The sequence below is a fragment of the Gracilinanus agilis genome, chromosome 6 (assembly GCF_016433145.1).
Source record: "Gracilinanus agilis isolate LMUSP501 chromosome 6, AgileGrace, whole genome shotgun sequence".
Classification (NCBI taxonomy): Eukaryota; Metazoa; Chordata; class Mammalia; order Didelphimorphia; family Didelphidae; genus Gracilinanus; species Gracilinanus agilis.
The window spans coordinates 54,687,868-54,703,183 of record NC_058135.1 but is presented as its reverse complement, the minus strand read 5'-3'; the positions used below and the strand labels follow the sequence as shown (position 1 = coordinate 54,703,183).

General features: G+C 38.3%; 1 protein-coding gene across 5 annotated transcripts in view; it reads right to left on the bottom strand.

Annotated features, from left to right (window-relative positions):
* NPNT (nephronectin) overlaps positions 1-15,316 on the bottom strand; it is a 134,286-nt gene that overhangs the window by 40,399 nt on the left and 78,571 nt on the right. For 3 of the 5 annotated variants that reach the window (XM_044680513.1, XM_044680515.1, XM_044680516.1), the window contains 5 exons: positions 7,399-7,518; positions 4,917-5,036; positions 2,687-2,821; positions 2,361-2,483; positions 542-970 (listed from right to left, as the gene is read on the bottom strand). In XM_044680513.1, the coding sequence (XP_044536448.1) occupies positions 542-970; positions 2,361-2,483; positions 2,687-2,821; positions 4,917-5,036; positions 7,399-7,518 (927 nt within the window). Of the gene's footprint in view, positions 1-541; positions 971-2,360; positions 2,484-2,686; positions 2,822-4,916; positions 5,037-7,398; positions 7,519-14,460; positions 14,554-15,316 lie in introns of all 5 variants that reach the window. The other 2 variants (XM_044680512.1, XM_044680514.1) reach the window with 1 other exon arrangement.

The window sequence follows — 15,316 nt, the reverse complement described above, 5'->3', positions numbered from 1 at the left end:
CATGATTGAGGGTGTGGACTCGAAACTACCACACCAATGCAACTACCAACAATTTGGAAATTGGTCTTGATCAAGGACACATGACAAAACTAGTGGAAATGTGCATCAGCCATGGGTGGGGGAGGTGCGGGGGGTTAAAGGGAAAGGAGGAGCATGAATCATGTAACCATGTTAAAAATGAATATTAATAAATGTTTGAAAAATTAAAAAATTAAAAAAAATGGAATGGGCTTCTTTAGAAGGAGCTCCTGGAAGCATTTGAGCTCAGGCTTAATGACCATACATTAGCAACACAGTAGAAGGGATTCTTGGTGGTTGGCGGGCAATCTCTAGGGCCCTAAGAATTTTTTTTCTATTTATGAACAAAAAGAAAAGCTGGTGAATTGCTATTTGTAAAACTCTGAGAACATTTAATTAACAAAAACTTTGATTGACTATGCTGCATAATTAATTCTCTTCATGAGTTCAGTTTTTATAAGACTTCTTAAACCTGTTGATGTTCAAAGAAGTTAAGAAATAGAGTAATGTAAATGTTACTTACTGAACACATCTCCTCTGGGTTTCTGAGGATCTATTGGTATTCTGTTGTCAACTGTCATTCCTCTTGGAGATGTACTTTCAATTGGTATTCTGGTGGAAAATGAAGGTGCCATTGTTGATGGCTTTGGGGTTGGTCTTTGTGTTGCCACTGCTGTTGGTGGTAGTGGTGGTGGTGGTGGTGTCAATCGGACAGTAATAAGTTCAGTTGTGGTTGGTGGGGGTCGTGTTGTTGGCTTTGGTGTAGGTCTTGGTGGCTTAGGAGTGGGTCTTTCTGTATGAACAATGGGAATGTGTGGGGTCCTTGAAGGCCATCTTGTACTTGCAATATCAGGAATTCTATTAATATGTCCTCCATTACCTTTTGGGAAAGTACCATTTCCTTTTGATATATGAATTGGTCCCGAAGGTTCAATCATAACCTTTGGAATATCTGAAAGAGCAAAAATGAATCAAATTAATATGCAGCTATTTCCCTCTCCAGGAAGAAAAACAACACAAGATTTTAATCTATTGTGCTTACTGAAAAATGTTAATCATTTTTATACTTGTTCTTTTTATAAAATAAGTAATTACAAAAACTCATTAAAGAACTAAAGTTGGCTTATAGTCCACAGTTGAATATTCCATATTATATTTCAGCCATTTTAAAGGAAATATGGCAAGTAGATCAACTTCAACTTTATGTTCAAACGCCTTATCAGACATTTGAACCTGAGTTTTATTTATGTGCTGCCTAAAATGAAAAAGACAGACAGAGGCAGAGACAGTCAAAGGAGAGTGACAGTGATAATGAAAGAACAATAAGTTGTGATCATCCTATTTGGTCCTAAAGAAAAGATCTAGAAATGTACTTCTCTCTTTTTGTGGAGAAGGGAGGCTATGAGTGTGGAACATTTGAGGTCGAACTTGGTTTGGTATTTGTATTGGTTTTGCTGAACCATTTCTCTTTCTCTCTTTTTTGTTCTTTAGGTGCAGAAGGGGAAACAGGGATATGTTGGGAAACAAAAGTTATAAATACTTTTTAAAAATAATTTTTGCAAAGACCAGAAATAATTGTTGGACTGACCTGATGTTTTATTAGTAGGTAACCTTGAGACATCAATAGAAAGAAAAGAAAGTCCTGGCCCATTGAGTAGACCCCCTGTGATGAACTAATGGGAGGATGTAGCTAAGGATGTTGCTCAGGATGGGGAGGTTTGGCTGGGATTGGAGCTGCATCATTGGAAGAGGAAATCACATAAAAGAAATAACAAAATCAAGGGAGTACATCTGTTAAGACAGTCACTGACTGAATATAACCGCTCTAAGTCTTTCTCAGTCTTCATCTTTGATTTGCTTATAAAACAGGTTCGGAATTTCACAGCCCCAAAAGGCAAAGAAAATTATGATTAAAGGAATGCTACACAAATAAGAAAGATTAGAGAATTAGAGCTGGAACACAAGAGTCCCACTGTGTCTCACATCCAGGTCCAATTTCACCAGAGTTTTAATGCTGGTGACATAGTTTGTTGCTGAAATTAAATGGTCAAGGTAATTTGCAATTTTCACTTGTCACTAGCTAAGGATCTGTATCTGAAATAATGTGGTCAGGTAAGCTGAGATGTGATTTCATCTTGGAAGCAATATGACATCTTTTATTATTTATAAAAATATTGGTTGACTTTAGTTCTTATGAAACTCAGAATGATATTGTTAGCTTTGTGTAGAGCTAAAATTTAGAGACTTGGAAAAATGACCTGGTTTCTTGTCATTCTGAATAGGTTTCTCTAGATCATTGTATTTGCTCTTGGAACTTGAGATGAAAAATAAGTGTGACTTACATATGCAGTTTGTTCCATCTCCCCGGTATCCATCCCTGCATTTACACTTGTATGACCCATGGACGTTGTAACATCGGGCAAAGCTGCTGCACTGGTACTGCCCAAGAGAGCACTCATCTATATCTGCAACAGAAAAAGGCAATAAATCCATTCAGTAAAGAGGCAAATGAGAAGAGCTAAAAGATTATCTCTGGAGCCTTTCAATTTTACATAGGAAAAAACTATTCCCAAATAGGAACACAATCAAATTATAGTGATATACAAGGGATAACAATCTAACTGTGCATAAACCCTTGTACAGATAATACAAGGATTGCATTTCATACCGTGACACTGGTATTTGCCTCCAATATACATGAGGTCGAAGCCTTTCTGGCACTTGCAGATGTAGCTTCCAAAGGTGTTCACGCATTGCCGAAACCTGGGGCATAAGGCTCTCCCAGTTGCACATTCATCCACATCTAGAAATACAAGGCAGTAGAACTTTATAAATAGCAAGGACTGAAATTAATTCAGAATATACCTACTCCTCTCTAATGTCCTTAGGGAGGCTAAGTGGTGCAGTGGTTATGAGTTCTAGACCTGGAGTCAGGAAGACTCATCTTCATGAGTTTTAGTCTAGCCTCAGACACTTACTTAGTAGCTGTACAGGCTAGTCATTTCACCCTGTTTGCCTCAGTTTCTTCATCTGTAAAATAAATTGAGGAATGAAATGGCAAACCACTCTGGTATCTTTGCCAAGAAAACCCCAAATGGGGTCAGGAAGAGTCAGAGATAACTGAAAAATGATTGAACAAAGAATTTCTGACGCCATGGCACAGCACGGGAAATGACCTTGAGCATTCTGGAAGGCTTTGCCAGCAAAGCCTCCTGAGGTGAAACTGCATAGAGAGGCTGAGGGTCAGACTCTGCATCTTTTCATTGAAGACCAGTTTTAGGTGAGTTCAAGCAGGTTCATCACTTGAAGACTGACCACCAGATGATAAATTATTTTGGCCACAGCTATTCATGAAACTGTTTACATGAAGGCATAACGGAGTTGCGATGTGTATTGGTAGAGGAACTGTCCACAGTGATGAGATCCAAGATCTTTCTAAAAAGCCCTTGCCTTCTGTCAATATCAATTCTGCCAAGAACAATTTTTTAAGAGATCTGAACTGTCCAGGGTTGAAAGAGTAAGTTTCAGTTCTTCTCAGCCAAAGAAAAATCCAAAACAATCCTAAAGGACTTAGGATGGAAAATGCTATCTACCTCCAGAGAAGGAACTGATGGAGTCTCAATGCAAACTGAAGGATACTCTTTTTTCCCTGTGTTTATTTTCTTTCACAACATGACCAATGTGGAAATAAGTTTTGCATGACTGTGCATTATATCAACTTGCTTGCCATCTCAATGAGTGGGGAGAAGAGGGAATGAGGGACATAATTTAGGGCTAAAATTTTTTAAAAAACCAATTTTTTTTAAGGGCTAAATTATTGGGGTTAAGTGACTTGCCCAGGGTCACACAGAAAGTATGTGAGGACAAATTTGAACTTAGACCGCCTGTCTCTATGTCTCCATGTCAAAAAACAAATGCTAAAAATTGTTTTTACATGTAATTAGAAAAAATATTAATGCTCAAAAAAAGATATAGTAAGCCTCACATAAAAAAGTCTTTTGATGAGGGTAATGGCAAGGTTTTGTTCATGGTCATTCATTCGCTCGTTTATTTAGTATATTAAGAATGTAGTAACAGGGGCAACTAGGTAGCTCAGTGGATTGAGAGCCAGTCCTAGAGATGGGAAGTCCTGGTTTCAAATCTGGACTCGGGCACTTTTTTATCTGTGTGACCCTGGGCAAGTCACTTAGCCCCCACAAGCCCCACTAGCCCTTGCCACTCTTTTGTCTTGGAACCAATATATAGTATCGACTCTAGGTAAAGGTTTAAAAAAAGGAGTATATAGAAGAAGTTCAGAGTAGTAGAAAGAATGCTGTACTTCAAGAAGACCAGGGTTCAAATCTTTCCTCTCACACTAGGTGAAGACTGGAGACTATGGGAATTTCTAGAAGTTGGGAACTATCTTGACTTTGCACTCTGAGTGACTTGTAGAGTGCCTAGCACATAGGAGGGACTTAATAAATACTTACAGATGAACTAACCAATCTGAGCAAGTTGGTTATCCCGTTGAACTTGTCTAGGGAATGATAATTTATTAAATACCTATTATGTGCCAGGCTCTAGGAAAAGCAATTTAGAAATGTTATCTCATTTGATCTTCTCCGCTGAACCAGTGGCAGGAATCCCCTCACTTTAGGCTGACGTCTCCCATATGGAAGTGATGAATTCCATAAGTGTTTGCAGTTATCCAAAAGAGAGTGTTCCGTTCATGTTGAATTCTGTAGTTTTTTGTGCATATGGGTTGCTCTAGATTTAAGCCTTCATTTCCTCTTTTTCTCCATTTATAACTCATTCATACATGTATAGGTAAAACCCCTCTCCTCCCCATTCCATCATATACACCATTCACCCTTTGCCATGGAGAGCAGCTGTTGACCCAGTTCCACTTGCACACTCACCCACGCAGGTCCTCCCGTCTGGCCCCAGCTGTAAGCCTGGTGAAGGACAGCGGCAGCGTACATCACCTTTCATGACATCACAGCCATACTGACAGTTTGCCATGGAGCACGACAGGGCGCCTGGAAGGAAACAGAGTTGCTCACAGAAGGTGGGGGCAGAAAATGAATCCCACTTCAACTGAGGTGGGTCCCCAGGGACTCTGGAGAAATGAAGGCAAAGGTTTAAAGGGCTCGTAGATCAGATCTCCACGGGCCATGCAAACAGGAGAAGGGATGGAGCCAGGCATCTGGACAACCTAGGCTTATTTTTCCACCTTCCCCCAGACTTACTGCTTGATTCCCTTTTCAAGCAAGGTAGAGAAGCAAATGCTCCTAAGAGGGTTTCCCCAGTGATCTGATCTGCCCAGTCTTGTTCTAAGGTCACTGTCTCTCACATAGGCATTCATTCCAAGAAATGCTCATGTTACCGTGCCAAAACCATTGACCCATTCTGGGTAACTAAGGCAAAAGCCAACAAGCATGTGTTGCTCACTTGGCTGATGGATTCCTCACACGAACTTCAGAGTCTTCTATAACATTCTTGTCATGTCCTCCTGACCCCAGACTTGGAGTCCATTTGAAGGGCACTAATGAGACAAAATGAGCTCTCTTCTACACTTTCCTGCCTCCCTGGTTTAAGTGAGAAAGATATATAATTTATAGGTGGAAAAAGGTGCTGGACCATTTCTGAATGGGTTAACATTTAGCCTGAAAACATGGACGTTTGTCCTTTGTCCCTATGAATTTCTTTTTGGGGAACTGCTAGATGGTGCAGTGGCCTGGAGCCAAGATCTAAATTCAAATTCGGCCTCAGATACTTACTAGCTGTGTGACCCAAGGCAAATCACTTAAACCCTATTTGTCTCACTTCCTCATCTGTAAAATGGGAACAGTAGTCTATTTTACCCAGCCCACATATAGATTGAAGGCAACCTAGAAGGAGCAGCAGTGATTCCTCCTTCCTCTAAGATTCATTCAGAAGAGAATTTGGTATGGGCTGAATGCCTTGTAGCAACTACTTTAAGGTTGAGTTCACCCTCTTCAGAGCCTGAGGTGAAGAAAGGGAGTGTGCCTTCCAGGCATGGAGAGAAAATAGTTTGTAATTTCTGCTCTTGTAGCATCTTCTCAATAAATATCCCTTTGTTAAGGTTAATTGATGCTAACTGGCTTAAAGATACTGCAGTGATAATCACTGGAATGTATCAATGATATGAGGAAGGTAGTTACTGTAATTAGAGATTAATATTGGGGAGAACACACCAGAATGGCACCCTAAGAGCCCTAAAGGAGTATAGCAGTGATTCCCAAAGTGGGCGCCACCGCCCCCCGGTGGGTGCTACAGCGATCTAGGGGAGTGGTGATGGCCACAAGTGCATTTATCTTTCCTATTAATTGCTATTAAAATTTAAAAAAATTAATCTCCAGGGGGCTAAGCAATATTTTTTCTGGAAAGGGGGCCGTAGGCCAAAAAAGTTTGGGAACCTCTGGAGTATAGTAACCAGGCTCTAAGGATCTGACTCATGGAAGTAACTGGGATAAGGACTCCAGTTTTCATATACACCACATTTATTTAGGGGTGTTTTTTATTTTGTTTTACTTTGCTTTGTTTTCAATCCACACAGTCAATTCAGTGAAAATAAGCAGTCACTTCAATTGTTTGGCATGGTATAGACCCAGGCTCAATAAAGTTTTCAGGGCTACATTTAGAGATTAGAAACAAAGCCAAATGCCAGAGGAAATAAAGATCTTATCTCTAAAGTAACCATCTGCAAAAAGATGATTTCTTTTATTTATTTTTTTTCTGGCTAGACCTATGATTTTATCCATCCAGGGAGCTCCTTTCATCAAAGAGGATCAGAGATTCCTCTGTAACTTCTAGCCCATGAGTGGCCTGGGCCATTGAGAGTTTGTCACTTGTCTTAGGGTGACATCACCAACATGTATTGGAATCAGGATTTGAACTCAGAGTGTTCAGACTTTGACGTCAGCCTTCCATCTTCTATACCAAACTGCCTCTTGACAAGATAATAGGAAAAATTAAAATTGTGGAGGTGGAAAGCATTGCTTTAATGATTTGCAAGCATTCAGGCTGTCTGATATACAGCAAGAAGTTGGTGGCCAGATTTCTAAAGGCTATCTAAAGGAAGAATAAGAGGGATAGAGAAATATAGATATCTGCTTGGGGGGTCATAACCAAACTTAATTCCTCTCTAAGCACCACAAGGTCTACCTCATCGACTTTCCATGGGCACATGCAGTAATAGAATGCCACACATTTATTCTGAGTGCCACAGATTTGAATCTTAAACCAATGTGCCCATGGAAACAACATGCATATTGAAATAAGCAAGTTTCTTTTGAGACAGAATGAGGAGACTCTCATGATGCATCTAAAATACCACGAGAAATTCCAAAAAGAAAAAGGAAAGGATTATTGACATACTTGAACAAGATCCATCCGGCATGAGCATGTACCCATTTAGACAGTAGCATTTGTAGCTGCCATAAGTATTCATGCAACGATGCTTGCAGGGCCGAGGTTTGAGACCGCATTCATTTAAATCTAAAAAGAACGGGAGAGAAGTGGGGGTGGGAGCAAAAACAAATGACAACCAACATCAAACATGAAATATTAAAAGTACATGGTGTGTGTTTGTGTGTGTGTGTGTGTGTATGTGTGTGTGTGTGTGTGTGTGTGTGTGTGTTTGGGGAAGCACAGAAAAGGAGAGAGTGTGAGAACTGATCATTGAGGATTGAATAAAGAAAGCTGCCCTTTTCTCACTTTTTCAACCTTTTCAGAGTCTGAATAGCAGTTGGACAGACAGTGAACACAGGCAATTTTTATCTGTGGCACAGATCTTTGTGTCAAAGGGAAGGACATCTGACTTGCCAGGGCTAGATGGACTTCCCATGTAGCTCACCCCAAAAGTAGAGCCCAAGAAGTTCTCCCTACAAAAACTCATCTGACCTGACATTCAAAGAGAGAAATGAAGGAGAAATATTAACCTTACAATAAGCAGAAGTCCGGCTCTTGGTGTGAGAGAGAGAGAGAGAGAGAGAGAGAGAGAGAGAGAGAGAGAGAGAGAGAGAGAGAGAGAGAGAGAGATGTAGAGACTAGGAAGAATAAATCTGTTGTTTTTATTCACCTACTCTACCCAATTTATGGCTACAGAATAAGCCAGACCTGCATTTTTGCCTAATGTTGACTTGGCTATGAGATCTACATCTTCCCAAGTCTTGTTTTTACTGTCTCTCTTTTTTTTGAAAAGATACCAATCCCCACTTACATTGTCAGATGAGTACAATTTGTTTTAATGTCTAAATGCCTTGAGCTTTTCAGAGCAGAGTTGCATTTCCAGAGCAAAGCACTCATCTAGTCCAGACATGTTATTTCTGGGTTTTTCTTTGTTTACCAGTCTTGTGATTTCACCTGGGTAGGAAGTGGGGGCTTCCTTTCAACACAGGACAGCACCTTCTTTGCAATAAATGTCTTACAGAGTTTCCTGGGACCCTGAGATTAGGTGAATTTTTCAGGGTCTCACAGCAGGTATATTTTCAAGGTGGGACTAGAACCCAAGTCATCTAGACTCCAAGACATGTTCTCTTCCCCCTATGATAAGCTGCCTCTTGCTATAAAAGGTAGCCCTGTTATTCCTATTATTTTATTTATCTACATTGTACTGATCTAGGCTTAAAGATAGGATTTGGGTTTCTCAGCTTTGTAGCACATTTTGAAAAAGCAGTAACTAAAAGAACACAAAATCCTCAGCAGATTTAATCTAGAACATTAAAAGGGTATGTGGAAATACCAATAATTTAGATATTAAAAACTGAGCATTATTGATTTCAGTTTTATTGGTTTAACTATGAACATGCAATGAATTAATGAACCGCACATTATGAAAATTTCCACCTTCAAATCTTGCCTCAAGTGAACATAAAGCTCCTAATGGGAAATAAACATTGTGAAATACTAATGTCAGGATTATAGACTTCATTAAAAAGAAATGTGACCAACTGTTTATTTTCTTTGGAATCACCAGCATTAAGCACTAAATTAACATAACTTCTATTGTTTATGGACTTCTATTAGGAAATCCAGCATATAGGTTATCAATATACAACTGGTAAATCTTAAAAAAAATTAGTTCAGCTAAAATATGAGTTTATGGCTTAATCTGGGTCTCTACAGTTCATTTGACAAAGTGACTAAGTTATAGTATGTTTGAAAATGACTAAATTATGATCGCTTCTCACAAATCCTCATATCTCATCTACATTTGAGGACTGACTTTCTTCCACCCTACCTCACCATGATGGTAAAGGATGAGAATTTCAACCCCACATCTCCTTTAATTTTTTTCTAGGTGAAGCTAGGTGAAAACTGAAAGGTTAAATGAAAAAAGAAATCTCAACAATGAGATTAACTTCCGTACCACTAGTCTGTATTCCCAATCCTACCTATTATCCCTTGGATAAAGACAAGGGGCCTCAGAACAAAATCATATTGCAAAAGATTTCAGAAGGAAGCGATCATGGTAGAAGGGACCTGCTACATAATCCATCATCTACCAAAATCTCTTTTTCCCTCTCTCTGATGGATTAAAAAAATCCCAATTAAAATAAATGAAGAGTGAGAAGAGACTTCCCTTCTTTCTATTCACTTCAAAATTGCATTTTAATCTTTTATTTTAAAAATGAAATTCAAGGAACCATTTTTATGACTATTTTAAAGCAGCAGAACATGTTATGACTGATAAATCCCTGAAATTCAGAACTAGTTTAAAATAGATTACTATTTATTTAATACTATAGATAGAGCATTTAAACCTGAGCCCTTACTGTTGGAGGAGGACCCTATAGCATGTTATCTGCTTTAAAGAAATCAGATGTTAAATACAATTCCATATCCTGAGGTTTTCTTTTTCTTTCTTTTTTTTAATATGGATGTTCTTTGTTTATTGTTACTTCCTGACAGATCATATTCTTCCAATAGGAACCTCCAAAATAATAAAGAAAAAATATTAAAATTAAAATTAAGCCAGAGAGTGTTTATATCTGAACACAAGCAAAATTTGTAACCCAGGTTCTCCCAACTTTGCTGATAGGAGGGAAGTGAATTTCAAAGGATGCAACTTAAAAAAAAACACCTTTATCTTCCATCGTAGAAGCAATACTATGCATTAGATCCAAGGCAGAAGAGTGGTAAGGGCTGGGCAATGGGGGTTAAGGGACTTGCCCAGGGTCACACAGGTAGAAAGTGTCTGAGGTCAGATGTGAACCCAGGACTTCTCATCTCTAGAGTTGGCTCTCCATCCACCAAGCCACCTTAGCTGCCTGCCTCCAAGGATCTAATTTTGATTATGGCAGGATTATCCAGTTTGAACTCCTCCTTTTGAAACATGCTAGCTGCATTCAGCCTTTCAGTGGCCCCAGGGCTCTGTAAGGCTATTAGCTGGAGAGAAGACTCTACTCTGCACTGGTAGTGTAAGTTTTCTCAGCAAGATGCTCCTTCTCTGATGAATTCATGGATCTAGACCAAACTCCTCCAAATGGTTAAATAGACTTAAGATCCTCTAGCCCCCTTTCTTTTGTTTTAGTAAGCTGTCTTTTGGAAACAGCCTCATTCTCTTTGTCACCACCTGCACAGGGAAGAACAGCAATAGCAACACATTCACACTTGCATGTGGGACGCTGGGTATGTGAGTATGTGCCCATATAGAGAACATACATACTGTAAATATCCCCAAAGCCCACAATCTCTGGCCTCACCGCTTGGCTCACAGAGGACTCTCTAGGGTGGTTTATACATTCCCTTATAATTAGGACTGAGATGGCTGACCAGTTGCTCTTAAGCAAAAACCAAAAAAATGAAAACAAACAAAACCCCAAACCCTATAGGATGTTAGGAAGTACGGGATGTAACATTTATATAAAGAAGGGGTCAGGATATTTTTAAACATTTTAATTTGGGGGGAATAGAATTTTTAAAAAAAGGTCAGGGGGTTTAGGCTCTATAGCAAAAATGAATAATATGGAAATAGGTATCAAGTGACAACATTTGTACAACCTGGTGGAATTGCTTGTCAACTCTGGGAGGGGGGAGGGAAAGAAAATGAATTGTGGAAACATGGAAAAATACCAGAAAATAAATAAATAAATACATGAATGAATGAAATAAAGTTAGGATTTGACTGCTCTAGAAAGTGATGAACAATAGAGGGATTCAACAAAGTATAGAAGAAAACATTTCATTGAACAGAGATTACATATTTATTTCTAGATCTATACTGTGCATATATGTGTACCATATTAAGTATACCTCATTCCCATGACTTGTTTCCTTCTATAATAGATAGCTCCTGAAAAAAATAGGTATAATATCTATAGAGGGAGCATGGCAAAGAGGACTAAATCTCACAAGCACAGTCTGCTGTTGAGTCTAGCCTTTAATATATACTGAGTGGCTATGAGATCCCAGGCAAGTTACTTAATCTCTAAGGTTATGTTTTGAGGGCAGTTGTTCATCTGTATTAATAGAAGGAATTCTTTCATGAGTTGTTCATAGATCAGGAAAAAAATATCATATATAATAATATAATATCTAAGCATTCACAAATCAGGAATGTATATATGATAAATAATACTATAATAGATTTAAATCTTAGGAATATATATCTGTATCTTGTGTGTGTATGTGTATCCCTGAAAAGGCTATTTTCTAAATGATACACAATACATTCTAAAAAAGTTTAAAGCAATTTCAGAAAACTGTAACTAACAATTTGTTGCCTGTACCGAATGACTCTTCCTGACAACTGCCAATGCCTTCATACTTACCAGTGACTGAAATTGTTTCTGCTTCTGACACATACATGTATCTCCTAAAAAAACCCTCAAGCTGCCATTCACCGAGGTCACTGTGGAATGTCTGCAGCTGAATGTCAACAATAACCAAAGACTGTCAACATTCACTAAACAGGTGGTATTTACTTTAACAGATAGTTTCAAAAAACGAGATGCGGCCAGTGTTAAAGTATCTGCCTCTCCTCCCCAACTGCCAAGATTTAAAATTACTGCTTCCATCACTTTCTTGAGAAATTGCTTCAATTCTATATTTTTAAGACAATTTTTTTTCTGCTGTATAAACTCAAATCAATGTGGGCTGCCAAAATTAAGTGCCATATTCAATTTCTGCTCATGAATATGTACGTGTTGATGTAATTAATAAATATACTGAAAGAAGAAAGGAAGAAAGGCAGGGAAGGAGGGAAGGAAGGAAAAATAGATGGGACGGAGGGAGGGAAAAAGGAAGAATGGATGGGAAGGAGGGAGGAAAAAGGAAGGAAGAATGGATGGGAAGGAGGGAGGAAAAAGGAAGGAAGAATGGATGGGAAGGAGGGAAGAAAAAGGAAGGAAGAATGGATGGGAAGGAGGGAGGAAAAAGGAAGGAAGAATGGATGGGAAGGAGGGAGGAATGAGGAAAGGAGGAAGGGAGGGAGAAAGGGAAGAAGAATGGGTGGGAAGGAGGGAGGGAGGAAGGAAGAAAGGAAGGAAGGAAGAGGGGGGAAGATGAAAAAACACTGGGAATCTAAATAAATTAAAACAAGATTTTACATTTTTTACAAAATATATTAAATTTATTATTTCTTTAGAAATTTAGAATGGGATGTGAAATAACTAAGGATGGAAGTAAAAGGGTATTTAATGAATCCCATTATGTTATGGAGTCACCTACTTAATTCGAAACTAGAGAATTATATAGTTGAGCCACTTAAATCATAATGCATCAGTTTTTAAACACAATATAGAAGTGGCATGTATAACCACAATTAACACATAACAAATGCCATGTGTCAAAGCAGGTTGGGTGGTTCAGATGCTTGAAAAGGAAAGCATGTTCAGATGTAAGCGCAGGCGCAGAGCTGTATTATTATTCCATTTCAGAAAAAGTGAAGAAAATGTGAGTGCCAAATGATTCCTAAGACACCTGGATAAGATTCATATAACAAGCCTCTCAATCTTTAGAATAATTACCATCCATATTCAATTATATCCAATTTAACAAGGTCTTGGGTTTGAGTGCAGCCTCTAACATATATTGATTATGTGATCATAGGCATATGAATTAATCTCTCAATGACCCAAGGAACTCTTTAACTAATTTTAGAGAGAGAACTCCTTCCCTCCAACTGTTGTTGTTCAAGACCTATCTATAAATTTTAGTTTTATTGGATTATATCCTATATGTTATCAAGCAGGATGTTTTAGAATGAAATTTTTTTCCTAGCTTTGAACTTAAGCTAGGAATAGATTGAGGTCAGGAGTTTACTTTTTGTTTTTCAACCTTCCATCTCAGAATCAATATTAAATATAGGTTCCAAGATGGAAAAAGCAGTAAGGGCTAGGCAATGCAGGTTAAGTGACTTGCCCAGGGTCACTTAGCTAGGAAGTAACTGAGGCCAAATTTGAACCCAGGATATAGGCTTGGCTCTCAATCCAAAGAGCCATCTACCTGCGTGTAGGAGTTTACTTTTAGATAGATTCCGATGTAAACACAGTGGTAAGAAGTCAAATAACAAATTATAAATTTTAGTCATGTAAGAATATTAAAATGTACCATCAAAATTTTATTAAAAAAAAATTCTGGGTGCAGAATTTTGGATCTCTGTTGTTCTAGGTTCTAAGGTTCTTGACTTAGCCACCATGTCACTTTAGCCCTTTTTCATTCCTCTTGTACATTTTGTCTTTCTCACACTGGAATGTAAACTCCTTGAGGGTGAATATTGACTTTTTTTTGTTTGAATTTGTATTCTAATCACTTAGCGCAGTGCTTAGCACATATTAAGTACCTAATGAATGTTTGTTGACTAGCTCCTCATACAAAGCTTAAAATATCCCAATTGCATTTTGGTAGTTTTCCTCTAAAGTGCTTTTGAGTTCAGCATCTGAAGTTCCTGCATTTATATCTAGGTGAAAGACAGAATCTCTCAGACAAAAAGCTGGATATTATAAAATACACACTAAGTGGATTAATGATGGATTAATAGTCTATATTCAAAAGAGAAAGAAATCATTTCTCCAACCTATCTGGAAAAAACTGGCTCTTTGGTGACAAAGTCCTGGTTCACTTAGTCTTTTTCTACTTCTACAGTGTTTTCGCTGTGCTCTTACCTGAAAACCAGATTATGATGCCCAAGGCCTAAGAGAATATATTAGAAAGCATTGCAATGCCCTAGAAGAAAAGTATAGCAAGAGTGATTACATTGATGCATGGAAAGGCATAGAAAACAGGACCTATCCATAGAGCACGAAAGGCAGTAAACAGGAAGAATCAGCTGTTCATTGGCTGGCTGCACATGCTCAGGGACTAAAGGCCTGGCTCCAAGATGGCGACAGCCATGAGCGGATCATCGTTCCAAGTACATTTGCAAGAGGTTGAATTATGGAAGGGAAGCCGTGCAGGTGGAAGGTGCAGACCACCTGAAATAAAGCACTTTCTCACCCCTTGAAGGTAAATTCGTTGCACGAAGATCCAGGGGGTGGACGGGAGGCTGTTCACTGTGCTGGTCAAGAGGGGTTGGATAGAGGTGGTCATCTTCACACCAGGAAGAAGGTGATAAAAGTCAAAAGACTCACTCTTTGAAATGGCCAAATTTCTTATCTCTAAAATATCTCCCCATAAACATAAATTACATCCCATGTTTTAAAAAAAACAGTAGGTCATTTTTTTTTTTTTTGCAGGGGAATTGAAAAATAAGTTAGACATTGTATAGCGGATACTTGCTAATTCCCTTCTAAGTTCCATCATTACCATCTTATACCCAAATACCCAAATCATCAAGAAGTCTTCCAACTGTATCATATTTAAATTTACAAAACACATTCACAGGCATTGTCTCCTTTGAAAGTTTATTATATAATATTCTTATAAACAACTATGTCAGGAATATAACTCCTAAATCAGTGGTTCTCATAGTGTGGTCTAGGTATTCCTGTGGGTCTCCAATATCCTTTTAGAGAGTCCCTGATGTAAAAGCTATTTTCATAGCAATATCAAGACATTTCAGTTTCTAATATAGTAAATATCAATTGATACTTGAGACAGCTAACTAGCTAGATACAGATAGCTAGGTGAAGGGATCCTCAATAATTTTTAAGAGATCAAATGGGTCCTGAGACCAACATCTTTGAGAACTACTACTCTAAACAATTCAGTAAAAAAGACAGTAATCATAAAAGTATAAGATGATAAAAGTATAAGATGAAAACTCCATTTTTTTTGACTGTCAACATGCAAGAACCATCTGATTCAAAAGCGAAAATAGATGATTTTTTTTTTATCCTGGGACTCCATTCTA